The sequence below is a fragment of the Micromys minutus genome (genome assembly GCF_963924665.1).
Source record: "Micromys minutus genome assembly, chromosome: 18".
NCBI classification, from domain to species: Eukaryota; Metazoa; Chordata; class Mammalia; order Rodentia; family Muridae; genus Micromys; species Micromys minutus.
The window spans coordinates 4,362,802-4,388,036 of NC_137953.1; the positions used below are offsets into that span (position 1 = coordinate 4,362,802).

General features: G+C 50.9%; 1 protein-coding gene across 6 annotated transcripts; it reads right to left on the reverse strand.

Moving 5' to 3' along the window:
* Nucleotides 1-100: 100 nt before the first annotated feature.
* RTKN (rhotekin) lies at nt 101-16,579 on the reverse strand. Of its 6 annotated transcripts, XM_080931915.1 has the most exons (14): nt 15,159-15,314; nt 14,369-14,654; nt 7,448-7,484; nt 6,244-6,443; nt 4,809-4,870; nt 4,676-4,729; nt 4,437-4,554; nt 4,036-4,254; nt 2,965-3,059; nt 2,735-2,841; nt 2,421-2,549; nt 1,530-1,698; nt 1,296-1,400; nt 101-761 (listed from the first exon to the last, which is right to left on the reverse strand). In XM_080931915.1, the coding sequence occupies exons 4-14, from the start codon at nt 6,402-6,404 to the stop codon at nt 430-432; spliced, it is 1,551 nt and encodes a 516-aa protein (XP_080788041.1). In that variant the 5' UTR covers nt 6,405-6,443; nt 7,448-7,484; nt 14,369-14,654; nt 15,159-15,314; the 3' UTR covers nt 101-429. The 6 variants fall into 6 exon arrangements, with proteins under 6 accessions (XP_080788041.1, XP_080788039.1, XP_080788038.1 ...); XM_080931913.1 differs by lacking the exon at nt 7,448-7,484; XM_080931917.1 differs by lacking the exon at nt 7,448-7,484 and having other exon boundaries at nt 620-943.
* Between the last annotated feature and the right edge of the window lie 8,656 nt (nt 16,580-25,235).

Genomic DNA, 25,235 nt, shown 5'->3' on the forward strand with positions numbered 1-25,235 from the left:
GCAGCAGGCGGAGGTCACACAGAAGCCACCGGTCCTCAGAGACCACGTCCTCAAAGACCCAATGAAGGCATCAAGCTGTTAAATAACTTTAATGGTTGGCGTGGGGGTCGAAAGGGAGGTGCTTTCCTCCCCACTCTCCAGTGCAGCCCCGGAGGCTGGTTAGTACAGAGAGGTGGGACGGACTTGTTCCAGTTTTCTCCCTGCAAGCGCTTAGGGGAATCCCAGCCAGCTCCAGGAATGGTCCCCTCGGTACCATGGTAACCACAACTTAAGAGGGGTTTCTCTTACCCCTCCCCAGCCTTCCGTCCTAGTCCAGTGGAGGAAGAGGAGCCCAAGCGGGCCAACTGGTGCCCCACAGTGCTGAACTTAGAGCCCAGTTGTCCTTGGGTCATTTTCTTTTCTTGGCCAGAATCCTGCTGCAGGTGCCTCTCACACTGGGGACTGGAGCCATGTGCTGAGCTGACTTTTGCTGTTAAAACCTCTGGACTGTGGGGATCGCTGAGGGGGAAGGGGTGCAACCGAGCGAGAAGGCCCAAGGGAGTGGTCTGCAGGGGCAGCATCCAGGGAAAAGGTTCGGGGTCTTCCCCAGGGCAGGGGTTGCGTCCAGGTTGGGACTGGGGCCACTGAGGCAGGGGAGCAGGCGCTCGGCAAGGCAGGCTGGTCTGTAAACATTGCTAGCCAGGGTGGGGGCTCCAGCCTTGTGCCCTCCCGCTGGGCCAGGATGTCTGTCACAGCTGCGATGTCATCTAGCGGCTCAATAGCTGTGGCAGCAGGGAGGGGGCAAGGGGAGGGGGCTAGTCAGAGCTCAAACCCTGGCCTGCTCAGCCCTGTCACCTGTCACTGTAATAGGAAGAAAGCAAGGCCCGGATCTCAGCTGAGATGGCATTATTCTGCAGGAGCAGCCCCTCACAGGGACCTCCTGAGGCCACAGGCTCTGATAAGACTGTGATGTTATGGGGGGGGGGATAGCAGAAGAGGGTAAAGAAACCAAGAAAAAGGGAGAGAAAGCAGTGCCGGGCAAGTGAGGTCAGAAGAGGAGACAGGAGTCCACATGCATGAAGGGAAACAGAAAGGAAGGATTAGGATAGACACAGAAAATGACTCTGGCTCTTTGGGGTTTGCTTTGAACTTGGGTGGAAATGGTTTTAAGAACTGGAGAAAGGGGGGGGATATAGCAGGGCTGAGTGGGCCCTGGACCCCATGGTGTGCTTTCTCTCTCTTTCTATTACCCAGGATCCCTTGAGGTCCCCAACCCCATTTTCCATCAGCCTCCCGGTGACCCTCCCTTCACTTACCCATCTCGTGGTATAAGGACCCCTGCTTGGCCAGTGCTTGGGGTGGTTTCCGGGGAGCAGGAATTTCGATCTTCATAACTTCATCACAGCAGTGCTTCCACTGGCCTGGGGGTGGGGGAGAGGAGAGGACCAGACCCATGCAGGAGCTGCCCGCTTCCTGTCACATTCCTCTGCTCTCCCACGGGACTGGGACCTCAAGCCCTCCCAGAAGCTCTGCCCAGCTCTTTCTCTTACTCATGTCAAAGAAGAGCTGCCACAGGGCCTCCATCCAGTTCTGCAGGGCTTCTCTGCTCTCCACCCGGAGGATGTTTGTCACCTCATCATCTCCATACTTGTTGCTGATGTTGAGGGTGAAAGGCCACTCTGGGGCCTGCTCCATCTCTCCTGCCCGGACCCTCGTCTCCTGCAGGGGGAAAGCAAGGGGCCGCCTTCACCTCTACCCATCACCCCTTTGGGACTTCTGCTGGGCCTTCATTTGCCTCCTGCCATCTCTAGTGTGGGGGTGGGAGCAGCAAGAGGGGTGGGGTTAAGGGGCCTGTGCTGAGGCAGGGAAGGAGGAGCAGGTAGAGACTGGAAAGGGGGATAGAGCAAGGTGGGGAAGGTCCAGAGGTGGGCAAGAACTTCTTCGAGTTGCCTGCCCAGTATATCCAAGACACGGGCAGGAGCTGGGGGCAGTGCTGTGGTAGGGCACTTGCCCAAAACACAGGTCTCTCCATTTGACCCCAGCACTAGACAAAGCAACACAGACACATAGACCAGCAGACTACGGCAGAGAGCAGAGCAGCCCATTTGTACCTTTGTAGAGGCAGAAACAGCAAGCTACTGGCAGCTAAAAGCTGTAAGCAGAGAGAACTGGAGGAGACACCACCTGACCCAGTGGAGAGGCCTCTGGGATTGGGGAGGGGCTGGGGATGCTGAGTGAGCAGGAGACTTTCTTGGTATTGTTTGGGGTAGGAAGATGTGGGGAGGAGGTCCCTCTGCATCCCAGGCCCTGTGAAGGAGCTCAGTGATCTTAGGAACAGAGTCCATCTTTGTCTCTGAGGCCTGGGCCCAACCCTCCAGAGCCTTGGGAAAGAGGTGCCTGAGCCAGGCACCAGGCCACCTCAGGACCAAGGGACTGGTCACCTTGTTGATGACGACAGTGAACAGTGGCTCTTGCCCAGTGTCTGCATCCTCAGATCTCCAGTAGCAAAAGAGGTTTGTGCCTTTCAGGACCCCGTGCACAAGTGTCCCGCTCTGTAGCTCCCCGGCTTGCTGCACAAACAACTTGGTGTTTTCTGGGGAGTCTCGCCTCCCCACCCGGGTACCTTTCTCCCAGTCCCCCACTGACCCCTGATACTCGCCCTGTTGTCTTCCCATCCCACTTTGTCTCCCCAGGTCCAGACTTTTAGGTTGCCCATCTATTTCCATGCCCCTTCCACTCCCTTAGGACCCCTCACCTGCACCCTGAGGATACCACTTGAAGTGGGCTGAATCATGCAGAGAGGCTGAGCTACCAGGCGGCAACACACACTACCATAAAGGGGCAGCCAGGCAGGGTTCTCCTCTGGGGGAGGAAAAAGCACCGGGTGAGAATGGGAAATGAGAAGGGGACCACCCCACGACCCCTCCTGTCAGTGCCCGTGTCCCAGACAGACAGACAGACAGACACACACACACTCTCGCATACCATGACTGGCGAGGGTGAGGTCATGTGTACGGAATCCGTCTTGCACTGCCGCTAGAGTGAGAGTGGTGTGTGCCAAGAGGTGGTATCGAGGACCTCTGGAGGGAGAAGGGACATCAGTGGAGTGTCGTGTGTGGCAGGAACGAGCTACATGGCTGACTCGGGATGTGCCGTTGCTAAACTACCATGGAAAACTAGCTTGCCTCCTGTTTCTCAGCCTCCTGCTAGGCATCTGAACCTTCCCTATACATCTTACACATTATCCCAATGAAATTCTGGCAGCTCCATGAGGGTAGGTGTTCTTCAGCCAATAGATGAAGCAGCTTCCACTAGGCCCTAGGTGACTGTAGGCTCTGCCACAGAACATGTCCCAACCCCCAGCATAGTTGTTTATACATCCATGTCTGGTTTTGGCATGACTATATATGGGTGGCACATGTGTGCATATAAGTATGGAGGTCAGAATGAAGCTGGGTGTCTTCTTTAATTGCTCTCTACATAACTTATGAAGGCAGGGTCTCTCGCTGAACTCAGAGCTTGCCAATTCAACTAGTCTAGCTAGCCAGCTTATATTAGGGGTCACCTATCTCTCCTCCCAAGTGAGCCTAGGATTAGGGTCTGGGAGATCAGAACCCCCATCTCCATGCTTTGCACAGTGAGTACTTTATCCACTGAGCCTTTTCCCCATCCCTGTTTCTGGTGTTCTGAAATAGGGTTTTCTGTACACCACGCTGGCCATAAACTCACCGTGCAGCCAGGGATATCTTTAAACATATGATCCTCCTGCCTCCACCTCCAAAGGGATGGAATAACAGGTGTGCACCACCCCACCAAGGCTTCATATATGCTAGGCAAGCTCTTTACCAACTGAGCCACACCCCCAATCCTATAAGATGTTTTTCTGGCTGCTAAACAGGTAAGACCATAAAACCTGGCTCTCCCTGCCTTCCCACTGTCAGGCTTGTAGACCAGCTTAGGCCTAACTCTGGGGTTAGGCAGAATGCCTGCTCCTGCAGTGTGAAGTGGTCGCCTGTGGGGAGCAGAAGGAAGGCAGCGGGTGGTAGAGGCTCTTACCCCACAGCAGGGGTAGGCAGCAGGATGGGACTGTTCCCGGAGCCCCCGGAGCCCCCGGCACTGTCCAGCGATGCCCTGACGCGCTTCCCCGAGGATCGGCCCAGCGAGCTACTGAGTTTGGTGGCAAGCCTCTTGGGGGCACCAGCTAGGGCTCCCTCCTCTTCCACACAGGCCCCATACAGCTCCAGACGCAGTTCAAAGTCAGGCCCTGCCTCAACACTACACGGGTGTGGGATGGAGTTGGGGGAATCAGTGGAGGGCTCAGGAGGATGAGGGGTGAGGAAGGGTATTAAACTCCACAGGAAAACCCATGGGCCATCTGCCTCCCCCTGTCTACCTTCACCCCCAGAGCAGCCCCACAGGAGCTGGAAATGAAGGGGGGCCACAAGGGAGGCACTCACAAAAGCACATTGTTCTGAAAGGAGATGTCTGTGAGGGTCCTGTCCACCAGGACCATCTCTGTGTCCTGAATCTGTTCCCCAAGCTGCAGCAGCAGGAACACAGCCCAGCGGTGCAGGTCTGGGAGTAAAGAAAGGGAGAAGGGAAGAAGAAGGAAGAAAAGACAAAGATCTTAAGATTCCCCACAAGTGCCTCCACCTTGGGGAACCCTCTTTAATTTGTCCCAATTTGTGACACTCACCACCTTTGTTCTTAAAATACTCTGTGTCCTTCCACATGAGTGGAATCCGGAGGTCTACGGGGCAGAGGGGAAGGAAGAGGGGTTACAAGCAGGCAGGAGGGGTAGAGTGGGGCCGGGGAAGAGATGCGCTTACCAGAGATGCAGACCCGGCCGCGGCAAGGGGAGTGCTCAGGGGACTGCACACTGTCCGAAGGTCTGTGGGTAGATCACAGAGTCCTGGTCTCATCTCCACATACTCCTCCCCTTTGTTCTGACTCCCAAGGGCTCTGAGAGCCCCCTGATCCCTAGCCTGGCTGGCATGGCAGGGCCAAGGACTGGAGGAGAGTTATTGTCAAAGCTCAGAGGTTTCTAGTCTTAGGAACATTTGAGCAATGTTAACACACAGGTATAGCATGCAAGCTTGGGTTCCTGCCCCCACCCCCCAGCATTGTTTCTGACCATCCAGACCCCTGTCAGAGGCAAGTGGGGTCGAGGGGACAGGCATCGCAGAGCTTCCCTTTCAGGTCCTTAAACTGTGGGATCCGAGGGGTTGGCAGGTCACTTGTCCCCACCACAGGTCTCACTGTGCAGCTAGGGCTGGCCTCAAACACAGCAACCCTCCTGCCTCAGCCTCCCACATGCTGGGATTACAGGCATAACCCACCATTCCCAGTTTTCATCTCTCCTTTGACCACACAAGCTAGCATGAATGGTGCTGTCTGTGTTCAGCTGCTCGGGAATCAGGCGGACTTCACATCCCCACTGTGAGGGCTGTGTGGCCAGTTTGCCCGAGACTCCCTGGGAGAGCTGCTTCCTGCACGCTTGGCCTCTGGCTAATCCAAGAGCCCCTGGCCACCTCTCCCTCAGCTCCTCCATACCAGCGAGGGACTGGGGACCCTCTTTTTCATGCAGCCTCAAGGAGGCAAGCAGTTCTCCAGATGACTCATTTGCAATTGGCCAGTCTTCAGGTGGTCAGTTTGCCAAGTATTTTCTGTCTAACAGTTTTACTTGGCTCCAGCTGTCTCACTGCTGACCTGTCAGACCGGCAGAGTCCGCTGCAGCATCGGTACGGTGTGGGTCACATGCTGATGCTGAGCTCTTTTGGAACGCGCAGTCTAATTTCTATGAATGGGAAGTCTTTCTTTAAGTGATTTTTAATGGTGCACTTTTTCAACTCTTGCCTCTGATGGTGAACCCCAGGTACAATCAGCTATCATCAATTTGTGGTAAATTGGTCATTCGGTTAACTAACTAGCCCTGAGGAAATTAGTTTTCCAGAAATCAACCAGCCAGACATAGGAGATCAAGGGCAGGCTTAGCAAAATTAGCAGTTTTGCATTACTTGTGTGGTTCAGACTGCCAACTTGCATTGGATATACTGGCTTTTCTGAGTCCAGTCCAGCCACTCTGGATGGCCCACCACCACAGTAAAACACCAAGGTGTCTTTCATGGCCAGGGCAGGTGTTTGTGAGTAGATCCCCTTCAAGTTGGTCTGAACTGCAACCACTCCACACAGACACACATGCTTTTTATCACTCTATAGCACAAATAAAGCCTTCCTCCCTCCCAATACAGCTCCCGTGCTCACCGCCGGCCTGTCTTTTCCAGCACCTGGGCCTCCTTGCGCCGCTGCAGCTCCCCCATGTAGCTGAGAATACGGCTGTTACACACCAACAGGCTCTTGGTGGCCTCCAGAGCCTGCTCTCGCTGAGAGCAGGCCGCCAGCAGCTTGCAGGCCCCTTCCCTCATCCGGATCTCATGATCTAGTTTCCTCTGCAGCTCTGTGTCCTAACCAGAATCGTGGGAGGGGGAAGAGGAAATGGCAGTCAGGGCACATGCTGAGGCCATCTCCCCAACCCAGTCCCAAGCTGGCGGTGGGAGACGTGATAGGGCGCAACACCGGACGACTAATGTTTTAGCAAAATGAAGAGCAAGCCTGTCACGTCAGCCACAGTTGCCCAAGACAGCCAGAAAAGCTTTGCAAAATAAGATACTCCATGTAGTTGATGGTGAAGAGAATTAATTCTGTCTGCCTCTTCCATCATGATTGGGAGAAATCTACAAAAGCTACAAATTCACATATCCTTTGACCGACCTATCCAATACTCAAGTGTTTAGCCTACAGATGCAATCACACGCATAACTGCCAAGCCAGATGCACAAAGACTTTCACTTAGTACTGTTTTGTTTGTGTGCCCTCAGAGGCCAGAAGGCATCAGATGCCCTGGGGCTGCAAACCATCTGAGTGAGTGCAGGGAACCTAACATGGATTCTCTGGAAGAGCAGCAATTGGAAACAATTGCTGAGTCATCTCTCCAGCCCCAGGCATTGTTTTAAACACCAAACTAAAGGCTTGTCGATAAGACAGCAGTTAAATGAGTTATATCTGTGCTGAAATAGTGCAAAGGACTAAGATAGACATGTATAGATATGACTCCCCAGAAAATACAACACAAGAATAGAAAGCAAAATATACATCAAGTTAGGCATGGTGGTACACATCTCTAGTCAGCACTTGAGAGGTAGAGGCAGGAAGATCAGGAGTTTAAGGGCATCCTTGGCTATGTGGTGAATTAGAGGCAAGCCTAGGATACATGAAACTCTCAAAAACAAACAATATATACACATTTGTTTTATACATGATATGCACGCACATGGACGTACATTATATACCATATATTTGCATGGGCATATGCATCTTTACACACTTGTGTGATTGTGGTCACAGAGGTCAGGGATGTGGGCTCAGCCAAGGTGCATTCTACCCATGAAGCACAGAACCCTCCACACACCTCAAATAGCACATCCTCCACCTCTGGCTCCCTGACCCTGGAAGAGGTCAGAGGTGAGGGGAAGTGGTTGGTCCAGGCTTGAGAGGCAGCACAGGCATGGAAGGGCAGGGGAGCGGATCCAGGAAAGGAGACAGGGGTCCTCACTTGGAAAAAGACTCATCCTGGAGCTTAAAAGGTAATTAGCACTGGACTGGAGGCTGGGCATTCTTGAGGCTCTGGGTTTGATTCTCCAGCAATGCATAGACCAGACATAGCGGAAGCAGGAGAAACAGGATGTTCAAGGTCACCCCCAGCAACGTAGTGAGTTTGAGGCCAACCTGAGCTACATGAAACCTTGTCTCAAAACAGTAAGAGAAAGCATAGAAAGTTCTAGGGAGCCAGGCACGGTGATGTATTCCCATAATCCCAGCACTCAAAGAAGCAGGGGAGTTGCCATGAGTTCCAAGCTAGCCTGGGCTACATATCCAGCTTGCTTACACTCCCTTCCTCCAAGGAGCATTTCCTAGGTCATTATACTGGATCAGAGTTTTACCCCAGCACCACCCACATGAGTCTCCTCCAACCTACGTGGCAGCTCCTAACTGCATGGGGCATTTCACTCCACTTCCAGGAGCCTTGGCTTCCTAACTTGTAAAATGGGGGTGAAGAGTAGGGGAGATGGTTCAGTGGGGAAAGTACCTATTCTGCAAGCAAGAAGCCCCGAGTTCAGATCCCCAGCACCCTGTGAAAGCCGGGCATGACACACCACTGGAGAGCAGAAACAGGCAGAGACCCCTGATGCCAGCTAGCCTAGCCAAAACCTTGCACCAGGTTTGGTGAGAGACCTTGTCTCAGAAGGGAGGGGGAGGGGCAGTGAGATGACTCTATGGATAAAGGCAACTGCTACAGAGCCTGAGGAACTGAGGAACCCTGGGTTCCACATGGTGGAAGTGACAACCAGCCCCATTCTCCTCTGACCTCTACACTGTGCTGTGGCACGCGCCCCTTCCAGACACAGAAACATGCACACGCTCATTAACGGACAGTCTGGGTATGGTGACACATGCCTATAATCCTAACACTGTGAGACAGAGACACACACCCCCATACACACAATCTCAATTAAAAAAACAAAAGTAGAGATTGATAGAGGAAGAAGATACGTAATGTAAGCCTCTGGACTACACACACTCATAGCACACACATGCACACATACACACATGCACATACGTACATCACAGACACACGAAATAGGGTGAAGTAGTCGTGGCATCCTAGTGTGGAAAGACTTCCCGTGGGACTCAAGCTCAATGCTTGGCGCAGAGTGTTCGGCGCATGGCAGGGACGCAGGCTTTATGAAGGAGGCCCCTTTGACAGGCGGGTTCACCAGCGAGCCCGGAGGGTGCCGGCTGATGGACGCTCCGTGTGGAAACCCCAGCCGGGAGATGAACGTGTACAGACGCCGCTCCGTAAGTGCCTCGTCATGGCATAAAAACACAAGATACAGCCTCTGCTGGCTTCTGCTGTGGTGACAGGGAGGAGGCTCCAGAGCGGAGGTGCAAAACATTGGTGCAGGAAGCCAGGCAAGTGTGGGCACGCAGTTGGAAGACAAGAGCGCCAGTGACTACACAAACCTGTCCTCTGTCACACCGGCTCTCCTCCATACGGCTCTGTCTCTGGTGTCCGCCAGCCGTACTAACAGCCTGAATTACTTCTTACCAATTACTTCTGGTCCAGCCTGATGCTAACTCTTCCTACCCTATCTTTTTTTTGGGGGGGGGCGGATGGGGGTGCTGTGCTAGGCCAGACTTTAATCACAAATCACTCCAGTACCATGTGCCTTTCCCCCAAAGCCCTCCCAAACTTTCTACTCCCAGCCACGCTTTGTATCCACCAGGGCCCTGTCCTTGCTAGGTCAGCTGCTTGCCGACCCGCCCCAGCTCTGCACCCAGATCCTATTCACTAGTCCCAGATGAATGAGATCAAGGATGCCACCTCATGCTCGCTCCTGGTTAGCTGGGCCAAGCACTCACCGATTCTCCCCTAGCCCTGTCCATTGCGCCTGCAGCTAACGCAGGCTCCCAGGTCGCAGAAACCCAGGGGCCCAGCGTAGCCCGAGGACCCTGTGGGAACTGAAGGATCCCGAGCGTCGGCGCTACCTCACTGCCTAGCTCCTCTGCGCCCGGGGGCGCTGGTGACATCAGCTCCCAGTTGCCGCGAGAGGCGCGGAGGGCTCCAGGCGCGGGCGGTCCCTGCAGGCGCTGCGAAGACTGAGACCACCGACCGCCGGGACCCTGACGCCGAGGGGACCGGCTGCAGGGAGCGCCTGGGCCGCCACAGAGGCCTCTCCCGAGCGGGCTTCTCTCTCCAAGGTGACCCTTACCAGGAGCAGGATGTGGTAAGACGTGAGGTCGCTGGATCCAGCATGGGCCAGCAGAACCGGACTTGGGGGAAACTAGCCGCCTTCCCTACGTGCTTCCTAATCCTCTCTAGGCCGACCATCCCCCAAGGATGCGCTGGAGAAAGAGCCTGACTTTTTCAGGTGGAGAACTGGGTTCTTGGGCTTCGCATTCCTCTCCACACTCATTAGCACAGGAGTAGACCCTGCTTTCCTTTCCTCCTCCACCACCACCCACACGCCCTCCCCAAATAGACACCATTCCCTCAGGATGGGAAAGATCCCAGTGCTGAGCATCCTCAGACCTGGGTCAGATCTCCAGGGATGACTGAGAATGAGTCACAGCCACCCATAATGACCCACTCCACCCCAACGCTGCCCCCTGACTTCCTGCTCTGTTTCCCATCACCGTAGTTCCCTTCAGAATTCCCACAGCTAAGTTCAAATCCTGGTCTAGAGGCTGGACAAGCGAGAGGCGGCATCTTGTCTCTGGAGCTTCAGTTGTAGACCTGGGGAGTATTTGACTTTCTTCACAACATTGTGTGAGGATTTAATAAGAAAAAGCCAACCTCTACCTGGGCCTGGCACATGTCCAAGCTTTGCTCTGGGGATGTAGCTCCGTCCGGGGGGCTTGCCTAGCAAACTCTGGGTTCATCTTGAGCACCCCATTCACCTGAAGTAATGCTAGCACTTGAGACAGGAGAATGAGAAGTTCAACGTCATCCTCAGTGACACAGCCTGGGCCACATGAGAAGTTATTACAACAAAATGAAACAAAAGAGGCAGGCAGGCTGTCTCACTGGGTAACACTGTTTGATGCCAAGTTCCATCCCTGGATCCCACCATGGGAATCAGTTTCCCAAAACTGTCCTCTGATTTCCTCCATTTCCCAAAACCTCCACACTTGCTCAGTGCCATACATCATCACCACATACACTGCCACCACCCTACCACCGTCACCACCACCGCCACAACCACCACCACCATAATTACCATCACCACAACCGTCACCACCACTGTCACCATCACCACCACCACTACCACCACCACTACCACCACCACAACCACCACCGTCACCACCACCACCACCGTCACCATCACCACCACCGTCACCATCACCACCACCACTCCCACCACAACCACCACCACCACCATATTTTAAATTAATTTTTAATAAAATAAACTAAATAAATTAAAATAAGCTTTCACTCTCACTCCTTCCTGTATGTGCAATTTAGGATGCTTCCTCCAAAAAGTCTTTCTGTGTTTTCCCTCCACAACTAACTTTCCTGCCATTTCCTGAACTATCAATGGGTCTGTCTTTTTTGAGGACAAGATGAACCAGGCAGGAAGAAGTCGTGCAGGATTCTCGGCCTGTGGTTGACGGAAAGTTAATCAAAGCAAAGACCAACTCAGTCTTCTGTTCCAGATCTCGGGCAGGCCTCCCACAGGGGGAAAGACGGTGTGTGCTGGGGGGGAGGGAGGTTACGTGCAGGACGTGGGATTTGAACACTGACAGACCCTAACCAACTCTGATGGGAAGTAGCAGCTGGCAGTCAGGTGTGGCTAGGGAAACTGAGAACCTGGCTCCCCGCAGCCTTAATTAACTAAAAGTAATTAGAATACAAACTATACAAGGAGTAGCCAGAGAAATGAAGGCTGGACGGACAGAAAGAAGGTTTTAAGTGTTTTTTTAGGCTTCTTTTTGTTGTTGTTTTGCTTTTCTTTCTTTCTTTTTTTTTTTTTTTTCCATTTGGGATAGTCTCCTTCTACAACCCTCGAGCTCACAAGCTCCGTCTTCAGCCTCCTGGGTGCTGGGATTACAGGCTTGTGCCCTCACGCCAAGCCTCACCCAGTAAATAGGTCCTCTTTTGTGCACCAGCACAGGAAAATTAGGCACTGTCGGAAACCCAAAGGGGTCCACTTGGCGCCTTTCTACAAAATAGACAAGCAAATTGAAGTGTATCCTCCCGGTGCCTCTGAAGCCAGACATGGATGGTTTTCTTCGTCTAGCTGCCACCATGAGAAAGGCACAATGGAAATGCACCCCAAGGCAGTGCTAGGAAGGATCCTGTGGCTATCACTAGGCTAGGCTGTAACTGGCTAACATTATCTGTTGATCCAGAGATAGGGCAGAGGCTGGGCAGGCAGCACATGTTCGGTGAGGTACCCATCCTGATTCATCCTGCATCCCTGCCTCTGTGGCCTCCTGCCCCATTAAAGGAGTCACTTAGTCCATCCAGCAAATGACCACACACCACCAGTGGCTGAGCTGCACGCCTGGACCCGTCTGCTCTGGAGTTTCTGGATGCTTTACTTGTCCTATCTAACCCATCGGCCAATCCTGTCACGTCTCCCACCACCACTTGGAATCTCTCCTCCCTTCCATGAACTCGGTAAATCTGCACCCCAGATTCATTCCCCTGTGGTAACACATGTGACCATCCACCCGAAAAACTTCTGAACTCTGCCGACCTTTCTTCTCTAGCCCTTACCACCATCACGCTGATCCTTCACAACAATCGCCATCTTAAAACCAAAGGTGGTAGGTGGTCTGGTGACACGCACCTTTAATTCCAGTGCTAAGGAGACAGGGGCAGATGGATTGCTGTGAGTTAAAAGCTAGCCTGAGCTACAGAACTATTTCCAGGTCAACCATGGCTGCGTAGAGGACCCTATCTGTAAGACAAACACATAAGCAACTGCAAGCTTGAGATGGTGCTGGGGATGCTGTGTGGTTGGTTGGGTGTTTGCCTGGCAGGAAAGAAGGTCAAGGATCACAATGTGTCCTCAGCATCAGCTTGGTGGGCCATTCTCTCCTGGAATCCTGGCACTCAGGAGTTAGAGACAGGAAGATCAGAAGTTCAAGCAAGGTCATTCTTGGCTATATAGAGTGTGGGGACAGCCTAGGATAACATCTTTCTATGCTGTGAAATCTAAGTCTTACAGCCTTTCCACCCCATGGTCTATCTCTGTCCACCATTTCCACTCCAACAACAAATTCCAGCCCCACTGGCCTCTCCCCATCCCAACACAAATATACCCCCTCACCCTTATCAAAGACTCTTTGCCCTGGCTATGACATTCTTCTGGAAAGCCTTCCAGCAAGCTTCAGAACCTCAGGCCCTTCCAGAGCATCTAACATTGCCATCTGCCTGATTGCTATTGCACCCCATTTTTATAATATTTCCCTTAAGTGGTACCACTCATAAAGTTACCATCTGTTCCCTCACAAGAGAGGGCACTTCCTGCCTTCTGCAGATGGATTACCATGACCTAGAAAGGAGCTCAGCACATAGGATGAGACAGGTGTGGGGACTATTTAGTCTTAAACACGTCTGCAATTCCCAGCTCTTGGGAGGTGGTGGTAGAGAGATCAGGAGTTCAAGGTTATCCTGAGCTACGTAGTGAATTCAGAGAGCCCGTCTTAAGAGAAAAAGAAAAAAGGAAAAGCAGCAAGCCAGTGAGATGGGTCAGCAGGTAAAAGGAGTTTGTCATCAATCTCAAGGACCAGGGTTCAATCCCAGAGCCCACATGGTGGAAGGAAAAAGCAAAATCCAGAATAAGCCAAAAGTTATCCTCTGATCAACACACATACTCACACACACACACCACACACACACTCCCACTCCCAATACACACTCTCTCACACACACACATACTCACACCACACACACTCATACACACACCACACACACACTCACACCACACATACACTCACACCACACACACACACACACACATACACACACACACACTATGGAATTCATACACATGCACACACATATAATAAAGCCAACAAGAAAACAAAACAAAAAAAAACCCCAAATAAACAAATAAGTGAGGCACAACAGCTCTGATCTGTGCTCTCAGAAAACTAAGGCAGGAGGATTGCCATGAACTCCATACCAGCCCAAGCCACATAGTGACTTCCTTAGATAGGTGGACTAATTTTAATTCACATAGTGTCCGGGCCTGGGAAGCTGACCCCTGACAAGCTCACATCTCACATCTGCATAGTGGCACACCGCCTCCTTTCACTTCTATTCAGTGACTCCTGCAAACCTCCTTCATACTGATAGCTCCTCATCCAGAAGTAAACCCTTGTCCCCAGAACAAGCATCCACACTTATTCAAAACAGCAAAGACCCTGCTGTCAACATGTGGCTCTGCTGTTGTTGTTTAGCCCAGGCAGCCCTGCAACTCACTCTCGCTTCTGCTTTCCAAGTGCTAGCATTACATGCGTGCGCTCCCGCACCGGGTTCATTCAGTGCCTGGGCTGCTGGTAGTCAAACCCAGAACTTTGTCTATGCCAAACAGTCACTCTACCGACGGAGCCACACAGCCCTTCACAATGTTCATTCTGGTCAGCCAAAGTGGGGGCCCGAGTTCCCAAACATACTCAACCCATTGTATACAGAACCACCTGCAGCTCTGCCTATCCGGGCTATGGGCGGGGCCCTAACCAGCCCTCCCCCTCCCCCATTGGTCCTATTAAGGCCGAGACAGCACAGGAAAATGTGGTCCAGGGGTCGGGGCATTACCTCCAGGCTGAGTGCCATCTGCCGGATGTAGAGCATATTGAGGTCCTCCAGGATGCGCAATCTGTCCTGCATCTCTGTGTCCCCTAGAGCCCCTTCCCTCGCTGCCCAAAGAGAGGCCAGGTAGGCACCACGCTGTCCCTCAGTTTCTCCTCCCACTGCTCCCCGGGCTCGAGAGAAGTGTCCAGCTCTAGGGCAGAATGCAGAGTCTGTCCCCGTCCCTCTGTAGTGCTGTTAGACCCCTCTGGCTTCTGTGACAAAATTTTCTCTCCTAGAGCTGTTCCAAGGCCTTGATAGGAGCCAAGCAGAGGAGGAAAGAAAGTGAAGTAAGAATGAACAGGGGTTCCTGGGAGGAGAGGCCAGCTGCAGAGGGGGCTCTGGGCACAGAGTGTCCAGCCTTGCGTTGGTGGCAGCTGTTCTCCCAGCTGTGGAAGAAAAAGGCCCTTTCATTCCCATTTTGGCCCCTCCCCCGCTCCCGCCCACATCCCAGGCCTGGCGGACAGAGAATGTGCGTGCCGGGAGGGCAGTGAGGGGCAGGCACAGCTGGAAGGGGGCAGGGACGGGCCGCCTCCTGCAGATTCTACGGAATCCTGAGGCTTGTCGGGAGAGCAGAACCGATCGAAGGAGTTCTGGCTTAGTTTGAGAAAGTTAGCGACAGGAGTGAGGACTTAAGGAGACTTGAGCCCAGGGAATGGGACAAAGGGGGTGAGTCTGTAATGCAGCCCAGCCCTCAGGGTCACCCCTTCCAACGCCGGCCCCTATCCAGCACGCCCCACCCTGGGCTCGCAATTACCTCGCTTTTCCAGCAGAAGGGAGGAGAGAGAGCGGGAGAAAGTCAGGGGTGTGCCTGGCTGCTGCTGGCCCTGATCCCCTCTGCGGGCCCCTTCCCTTCCAGACAGGAAACCAGCCCCGGGTCCCAGCCAGCTGCAGGGCTGTCCTCCACCCCCCTACCCCGGGACGGTGGAGTCACACTCAACCCGGCGGCAGGCCTGGCCCTGCGGCTCCGCCCCGACTCCTCAGCTATGCCTCCCAAGGCCTGGCATATCCTAGCAAGACTCAGGAGCGCAGGCCCTCCTCCAGGTCCCCAACCTCGCCCCCAGGTCCCCGACGCTGGCTACGCGCGGGTTCCTTGGGTCTAAGTTGGGGCGGGAGGATGACAAGCTTTCCACTCGCTTCTGACTAAGAGCAAGCCTGGGACAGCGGGACGGGCCACGGGTGTGAAAGGGGCCTTTGTTCTGGGCAGCCTAGAGGGAAAGGGCAAAAGCCAGGCCTGGAATCCCAGGCGGGAGGTGGGGGGTGCGCTGCTGGAAGAACCACCACGCTTAACCCTTCCCAGGCCGGTAAGGAATAAAGACTTCAAACTGGGACCTCCTTGAACATGTGGGAGGCTGACCTTGGGGACATAAGTCTCTTTGGGGTGGCTAAGCCCCTCTCAATGCTGGCTCAGCCGTGTGCCTTCAGTGCCCCTCTAGGTTAGGGATTGAGCATAGGGCTCAGAACGTGCTGACAGGGATACCCTGGTGGTGATGGTGGTGGTGGTGACTCTCAGGGTAGAGGCTGGACTCTTAGAGCCAAGAAGGGAGGTGGAAAGTTGGGTGTGGGAAAACACTCTAGAGTTAACACCCAGAGAGAGAGAGAGGGAGAGAGAGATGCCCTTCAGGGCTTTGGGAGGGCTTCAGACAAGTTGCAGAACTGTGGAGACTCGGAGGCTGGCCTAGGGGGTCCGCACAGTGTGGGATGCTACTGGCAGCTGCTAACCAGCTGGAAATCAAGACAAATTTTCAAGTATTGGAGGATGTCTGGCTGCCCAATGTCCTTGGCCCCGGATACTGGAGGAACCTGGGTTCAGGGACAGTCCGGGAATCTAGAGCACCTCAAGTTGAGACTTTCCCAGGCAGAGTCAAATAACCCCAACCAGGCAGGGCATGGCTTGCAGATCAGAGGGACCCACACCCTGTCCACACCTGGATTTCCAAGGCAACGGCTTGAGCTAGAATAGACCCAGATCACGGCGTGCCCAGGAGGCAGGGTGGCCAGGGCTACCTGCCAGGGCTGGGAGGGGAAGTCAGGGACACGGCCTCTCACCTCCGGCGAGTCGCAGAAGACACTAAGTCGGAAGCGGCCGCGTTTGACCTCCATCTCCAGGGCAGAGCCCCTGGCCACTGTGGCCCGGCTCCGATGGTTTCGAGAGAACATGCTGGCAGCCCCCTGGCTCAGTGCGCTCCCTGCGCTCCTAGGATCAGTCTCTCACGGGCTTGGGGCTCGGTCCCTCGACGGCCGTCCTCCCAGCAGTACAGCCGGGAATCTCCCCAGTTGCCCGGCTCCCAAACCCCGCCCCGGAGACGACACCTGGGCTGGGCAGGGCGCGGCACCCTCTTCTTCCACCCCCGCTAAAGTCCCGGCCGTACTCGGGCGCCAAGCCAATTTGGGAAGACAGTTTCATTGCCAAAGGCACCCTAAACCACTCCAGCATGGCCTGAGAGCTCCCACCCTTTCGGCTGGATTAGCTCACCTACACTTGGGGCGGGTCCCCAAGTCCCCTCCCCTACAGCATCACCCACCTGTCAAACTGGAGTCGTGGAGCTCGGAAAACACCGATAGTCACACTGCACTTTCTGGTTCTAGCTTGACTTGGGACCGCCCACATCTCACCTCTTAAGCTACAACTTCTGTAGCTGAACATTTCTCTCTCCCCTTTAGACTCCCCTGCATCCTGCCCATCCATAATGGCCGCGACTCGTGTAAAGAGGACCTAGGAAGACCTTGAAATTCCACTTACTTCCCTATGGGACCACCGAACTTTGGTCTAACCACTGAACTCTCTAGTCTTTTCGGTAAGGGTATTGTAATCTCAGTCGCTATGAAAATCGTATATGGAAGCGAACATGAGGCCAGCACAGGGAAAGAACCCTATAAGCAGAGCTACGGAGACTGAGAGGCAGGTCCCAGAGCACTGGGCGCTCAGAGGCAAACAGCTTCAGCTCACTGGACCTGGAGCTTATCTTCAGAGCCTTATGTAAGAACAGAGCCCAGGTTCCTCACCCTCTGCCCCCACAGAGCTCACTGAGACTGGCTCACGGGCTGACTTCCCACAATGGGTCTCCTGGAGCTCACGGGCTGACTTCCCACAATGAGTCTCCTGGAGGCTTCAGACCTGGCCGGGTAGAGTTTGAAGCGGGGTGGGGCAACTACAGAGCGGATGCGCAGGAGCCTCAGGGTGGCCAGCTCGGACGCGCAGTGCCACAGCAAGTGACTCAACAGTCTTTTAGAACGTGGACTTAAAAACCCTTCAACAAAGTGGCTTTGGGAGGGAGGGCTTATGCACCTGATAGCTCAAGGGTCAGGCTTTGGGTATCACACCAGGTATTCAAATTCAGTCACAAGAATGTGTTTTGCACACACACACACACACACACACACACACACATGCACACATGCACACATGCACTTGCTCTACTTACCTTCATTTTGCGTTCACCCTCAACAGCATACGATTGCTGCCAAAGGGCTGGAGAGATGCTCAGTGGTTAGAGCACTGGCTGCTCTTCCAGAGGTCCTGAGTTCAAATCCCAGCAACCACATGGTGGCTCCTGACCATCTGTAATGAGATCTGGTGCCCTCTTCTGGTGTGTCTGAAGACAGTTACAGTGCACTCATATACACTAAATAAGTAAATCTTTAAAAAAAAAAAAAAAGATTGCTGCCAAAAATTTCTGGGACTGCATCTTTTCAGACTTAAACCAAAAGGAAAAAAAAAGGGGGGGTGGGGGAAACGTGTGCTGATTGAGGCTTCTGAACATGTCTGGGATTTAAGATTATTCCATTCAAGTGCCCCCACCCAAATAAAAAGAAAAAAAAAATGGTGGGGCCAGAGCATTGACTAGACTTGAACCAACCACTTTGGCCAAGAGAGTCATGTGTGCTGGCTGGTCACACCTGAGTGGTTCCTTCTCTCCTAGAGAGCAGCTAGAACCCAGTCAGCTGGAAGCAGGAGGAAAGGGGCAGAAGTTCCTCAAAGGATGTTTCAGGCACTAGCACATGTGAGGACGGCTGTCCATTCTCTTCCTACACACACACACACACACACACACACACACACACACACACACACACACAAGCACGAACGCTAAATCTTTTACAAAGATCATTCATCAAGATAAAGATCAATTGGGTTATATGGTATTCAGCGGCAGGTGCAAAACCCTAAATTTAATCCCGGTCCCACAAACATCGAAAGGGGTTCATTTCCAGCTGGAGATGGTAATACATGCCTTTGATCCCAGGGAGACAAAGGCAGGAGGGTCTCTGTGAATTACAGAATCCAAAATGAATTCCAGACCCAGATAGTGAGACCCTGACTCAAAAAAGCAAACAAAAAAGTTCATTTTCAGCACTTGTTTTTAAGTGCAGAGCCCATCTTTCCAGGTGAAACTTGACCTGGAATGTGTGACACGTTCCAAATCTGAGGGCTGTGACAGAAACTGGTGCTGTAGCAGCCTCTCGCCTGTTCCCAGCATCCTGCAGGGCAGGACACAAGAGCTTCTAGAAGGGTTGGAGAACACCTCTAAGACCCGGGCAAGACCTCAAGAAACAGACTCTGGGGCAGAAAGTTGAGCTCAGATTCTGTCTGCAATCGTGTGTGCCTTACTGTGTAGGCTTTGGAAAGGGACGGCACAGGTAAGTAGTAATGTCTTAGAAGCTGCAACTACAAAGGGGATCCTGGAACAACTCACTCTGTAGATCAGCCTGGCCTCGAACTCAGAGATCCACTTGCCTCTGTCTCCAGAGTGCTGAGATATGCCACCTAAAAGAAAGGCCAGCTAAAAGGGAGACTGTAAGGAGGGCTGGACAATGGTCATAGGTTAAGAGCACTGCCTGTTTTTCTGAGGGGCCTGAGTTCAGTTCTCAGCAACCCACAGTACCTTCAACTCCAGCTCCGGAGGGTCCTGTGCTTCTGGCTTCTGGGCACTGGCTTGCATGTGCACATATACACACATACTATATATAAATAACTGAGGATAAAAGAAATATTAGTGTTTAAAATTTTATCTTCAGAAACTAAGCAAAGGTGATAAATGCCGAACACTCAATACTTCCTGGTCATTTTACTAAGACTGGTCCTCTGGCTGGCATCTGTAGAAATGCGACCTTCTGATATGAGATTTGCTTATCTGATCCCAGTTGTGTGTTTATCGGCCTGGCCTTCGGGTTTGAAGGGACCTCAGTGAGAGTATTTACATAACAGAATAGGTGGACTTTCCAGATTAGAGCTGATCTCCCCCTCCTCCCCCTCACACCAGGTAGCTTTTGTTAAACATTTACCAGCACCCCACTGGCTTAGTGCACACTTCTCTTTTCAAGTGTTTCCTAATATTTGTGAGTCACACAGGACTCAAACCAACTTCAAGAATAGGCTGGAAGCAGGAAGCTGTAGCCCCTTTAAGGCAGTTGACAACAGTTGTCTCCTCTATCCACCCCCATGTCCGTCTTCATAGACCAGGAGAAACTGGGGTGCTCCTAACTGAACTTTGAGTCTTGGAGTACAGACAAGCCCCAGTCAGAGTTCATGATAAATTCACTGCAAGAACAGGCCCAGAAGAGGGAGTGGGTGGTGCCGGCAGCAGCAAAGCCTCCTCAAGGTAATTCGTTGGCATGGCTTCCATGTGGCCTTGGTACAAGGTCAGCTATATGTTCCTGCTTACACTGCCACATTGCAGTTCATCACTGAAGGAAGTCAGGTCGAGAACTCAAATAGGGCAGGAATCTGAAGGCAGGAGCTGATGCAAAAGCCAAGGAGAGATAATGCTTATTGCCTTGTTCCTATGGCTTGGCTCAGCCTGCTTTCTTACAGGACCCAGGGACGGCGCCACCCAAAATGAGCTAGAACCTCCAGCATCAATCGCCAATTAAGAAAATGCCTTACGGGGCCTGGAGATACGGCTCAACAGAGGTCCAGAGTTCAAATCCCAGCAACCACATGGCGGCTCACAACCACCTGTAATGGGATCTGATGCCCTCTTCTGGTGTGTCTGAAGACAGCTACAGTATACTTACCTATCATAAATAAATCTTTTAAAAAAATGCTTTACAGCAGGATCTTATGGAGGCATCTTCTCAGCTGAGGTTCCTGCCTTTCTAGCTTATGTCAATTTGACACAAAACTATTCAGCACCTGCACCATGACACATCTTCACCACAAAATAAAAAACAAGCAAATGTAGTTTTTTGCTGCCATGTTTTGTTCTGAGCCAGAGTCTTTCGATGTAGTCCTGTAATGTACGTCTGTGTGAGAGTGTGGGATCCCCTGGACCTACTACAGTCACAGACGGTTGTGAGCTGCCCTGTAGGTGCTGGGAATTGAACCCAGGTCCTCCGGAAGATCAGCCAGTGCCCTTAACCACTGAGCCATCTCTCCAGCCCTTATAATAAAAATCGAAAACCCATTGCTTGAATCCAAGACTCTAAACAGATATAAGTAAATGTATATGGAAATAAACACATGGGCCATACACGTTTACTACATACACCAGTAATTCCAGCACTTCGGAAGTGCAGGCTGTAGGGTTGGGAGTTCAAAGTCATCCTCCATGCTGGGCTCTTCTTTACAGTAATATGCTAACTAATGCATGATGTAAGTGTAGTAATAAGTAAATAAATAAAATGTGGTAGTAATTAAATAAAATGTAGTGGTAAAATATGTAAATAAATTATATATATATATATATATATATATATATATATATATATATATATATATATATATATATCATCTTCGTCTAGATGAGCCTCTCCTCATAGCTTGAGGACCATCACAGGGGAGGAGCAGAAAAGTAAAAGCAAATGTCATGGAGGACTGGAGTGAGCTGTGTCTTCTGCACAAGACAGCACCACCATTGTCTGCGCTCCTGAATTCCTGACAGCTGTGGCTGCCTGGACAAGATCAAGCCAGTTCACACTCTGGTGTGCAGTGGGAGGGGCTCAGGAACCTCCAACCCTAACTGAGGGGCTACAGCTGTTGATGGTTTCTGAGGGAATCAGTTTTCGTCAAGGCTCTCGTAGGTTGGCCACTATTCTGGCGAATGGCTCTGCTTAGGAGTTGATAGGAAGTGCAAATTGAAGTTGATGGGTGAATTAGTCAGGTCTCTATTCCTGCAAAAAAACATTATGAAGCAAGTTGGGGAGGAAAGGGTTTATTCAGCTCACACTTCCACACTGCTGTTCACCAAAGGAAGTCAGGACAGGAACCCAAGCAGGTCAGGAAGCAGGAGCTGATGCAGAGGCCATGGAGGGATGTTGCTTACTGGCTTGCTTCCCCTGGCTTGCTCAGCCTGCTTTCTTATAGAACCCAGGTCTACCAGCCCAGGGATGGCTCCACCCACAATGGGCTGGGCCAGGGATGGCACCGCCCACAACGGGCTGGTCCCTCCCCCCTTGATCACTAGTTGAGAAAATGCCTTACAGCTGGATCTCATGGAGGCATTTCCTCAGCTGAGGCTCCTTTCTCTGTGATTAACACCAGCTTGTATCAAGTTGACCCAAAGCCAGTCAGCACAATGGGTTATATGCATTAAAAAAAAATGCTGGAGAGATGAATCAGAGGTTGAGAGCACTGCCGACTGCTCTTCCAGAGGTCCTGAGTTCAATTCCCAGCAACCACATGGTGGCTCACAACCATCTGTAATGAGGTCTGGTGCCTTCTTCTGGCATACAGGCATATATGCAGGCAGAATACTGTACATAATACATCTTAAAAAAAAAGAGGACACAATGTTGAGGGGCTTATGAGGAGGTAGGAGAAGTTAAGGGGAGGACTTAGGGGTATGATAACATAAATTTTACATTGTGTTAAATTCCCCAATAGCTAATAAAATGTTTTTAAAAATAGATCATCATTTGAAAATTATGAGGGCTGATTATATAATATCCAACCTTGGGTAGAGCACCAGTGCAAACCAGGCTCTGAGGGTAATGAATTATAGTGATTAGTCTCTTTCTAATAGTTGCCCAGGGAATGTTTATACTCCTGAAGACAAAAGTTGTGATGCTGAGATGAGCAAGCTCATGACAAGTGACAGCTAGTAGACACCATCTCGATCAAAGTCAGTGTCATTGGTTGGGTGGGAAGACATACACTCGGAACACAGCGGAGGGGAGTTCACAGTGCCTACATCTGGTGTCTCACGACTGCCTGCAAGTCCAGCTCCAGAGGGGTCCAAAGCCTCTGACTTCCACACTCATGTGCACAGAGACAGACTCTGTGTGTGTGTGAGACACAGAGAAAGACGGGGAGAGGGAGATTACAAGTTATAAGTGACGAGGTTAGTGAGGACACTGAGGGTCAGGACCTCCATGATGCTGACAATGGCAGACATGTTCCCCACGGTCTCAGGGTTTCCATTGCTGTGAAGAAACTGACCACACAGCTCTCACAAAGGACAACATTGAATTGGGGCTGGCTTACAGACCTCTACATTCTCATCCACAGAGGAAGAGCCTGGTCCGCGCATGGGTGTTCAAAACTTCGAAACCCACTCACAGTGACACACTTCCTCCAGCAAGGCCACACCTCATAGTTCTTTTAATCTTAAAAAGTTCCACTCCCTAGTAACTGAGCATTCAAATGTATGAATCTTTGGGTACTATTCCTATTCAAACACTATAAATTACATTTTTCTTTCATGAAATCTTAAAACAAGGCTTGCGAATTCCTTCAGAAGGTAAAATTCCTTATAGTCTGTATATTTCCACCACACTAAACAAGGCAAAGTTACAAACAAACAAACAAACAAACAAACAAACAAACAAGCCCCCAAACGAAAAAGAACTCGTTTTAATTTACTTCCTCCCTGCTGGATATCAGGATACAGAGGAAACAGCCCAGACTAGAGTCAGGAAGCCTTTGTCTGATGCCTACACTGCTACTCCCTGCCTGTGTGTTTCTGACCAAAGCACTTTGTCTCTCCAAGCCTCAGTTTCCTTATCTATAGAAGAGAAACAACAGAACTTGCCCTGAAGCAGAATACTCATGTAGCTAAACACCCACAATACATTCTAGAAAAGCCTCCTAAGTTAGTTTTCCAAAATTTAGGCATTGCTCTTGCTACACCTACTGTCCCTGGTGCACCCAATAGACTTTTTTAAAAAAATGACAGCTGGGCTATGACTGTAGGTGGAGTGCTTATGTAGCACACACGAAGCCCTGGGCTCCATCCTCAGCATGGGACTGGGTATGATGGTGCACATCTGTAACTGCCACACTGGGGAAGTAGAGGCAGGAGAGGCAGGAATTCAAGGTCATCTTCAGCTATGCTGCAAGGTTGAGGTCAGCCTGGACTATGTAAGATCCTGTCTAAATAGTATAAGTAAAAAAGGCCAGGTTTGGTGGTGCAAACCTTTAATCCCAGCACTTGGGAAGCAGAGGCCAGTGGATCTCTGAGTTTGAGGCCAGACCGGTCTACAAAGTGAGTTCAAATCTAGATAGTAAAAGATCCTTAACTCTAACTTCTAAAGACAATCATTAGTAGCATGTTGTATATTCTTCAATTTTTTTTTTCTAAGCAGATACTAGTACATGATACTTTAAAAATAGAACCAAGGGCTGGAGAGATGGCTCAGTGGTTAATAGCACTGTCTGCTCTTCCAGAGGTCCTGAGTTCAAATCCCAGCAACCTCATGATGGCTCACAACTATCTGTAATGAGATTTGATGCCCTCTTCTAGTGTGTCTGAAGACAGCTACTCTGTACTTACATACATAAAATAAATAAACAAATTTAAAAAAAAAAAAAAGAAAAGAATCAAGAGGGCTGGAGAGATCGTTCAGAGGTTAAAAGTACTGTCTGCTCCTCCAGAGATCCTGAGTTCAAGTCTTAGCGACCACATGGTGGTTCATAACTACCTATGATTAGTGCCCTCTTCTGGCCTGCTAAAATGCTGTATACATTTTAAATAAATAAATCTTAAATAAAAAGAATCAAGGAAGCTGGGTGTGGTGGCACACACCTTTAATCTCAGCCGTTGGAAGGCAGAGGCAAGAGAATCTGAGTTTGAGGTCAGCCTGGTTTAAAAAGTGAGCTCCAAAGACAGCCAGAGAAACCCTGCCAAACAAACAAACAAACAAACAAACAAATAAACAGCCAGAGCTTCGCAGAGCTGTTTAAAAAAAATGAATGAATGAATAATAAATAAATATGTAAATAAATAAATAAATAGAATCAAGAAAATCAAGGGGCTGGAGGGGTGGCTCAGCTGTTTACAAGATCTGCTGCCCTTGCAGAAGACCTGAGGAGGCCATCTCACCATCCTTGAATCACATTTTTAGAGAGTTTTTTTCTCTCTCTTATTTATTGGAACATTTATCTCTGTGCTGTTGTTAAAAGTATGTATACATTAGAAGATAAAGAAAAACATTTACAAATTTTATTCAAAATTCAAAGAGAGAAAGGATATATAAAAAACGTCAGCAAAGCTTGGGTACTAAGGTCTGTAATCCCAGCACTAGGAAGGCTGATGTAGAAAGTTCATGAATTTGAAACCAGTCTGGGTTACATAGGGAGTACCAAGTCAACCTGGGGTATACAGTGAGACCCCTTTTCAAACAAAAAACCAAATCAAAGCAAAGGGTCCCCTTACCTCCCTTGTTTCCCAAACATACATCAACAATTTCTCTCACCAGTTTCCTACCTTTCTAGGTCTAGTTTTGTTTAAAATCAACTAGCTTCCTAACTTCACAGTACAGGAATGTAGCAAATTTATTTAGATGTTTCATTAGAGGGATGCTTGTATTCTTTACAATGTAACTGTTCTCTAGAATCTAAATTTTGTATCAGTCTTATTATTTCACAGCTTTTCTTGGTTGAGAAGCTTAGTGC

Coding starts and splice junctions, on each gene's coding strand:
- RTKN (XM_080931912.1), bottom strand. CDS start 16,561: ATGTTCTCTCGAAACCATCGGAGCCGGGCCACAGTGGCCAGGGGCTCT. Junction 4,871..6,243: donor CTGGAAAAGACAGGCCGGCG/GTGAGCACGGGA, acceptor ATCTACCCACAG/ACCTTCGGACAGTGTGCAGT. Junction 4,730..4,808: donor CGGCCGGGTCTGCATCTCTG/GTAAGCGCATCT, acceptor TCTGCCCCGTAG/ACCTCCGGATTCCACTCATG.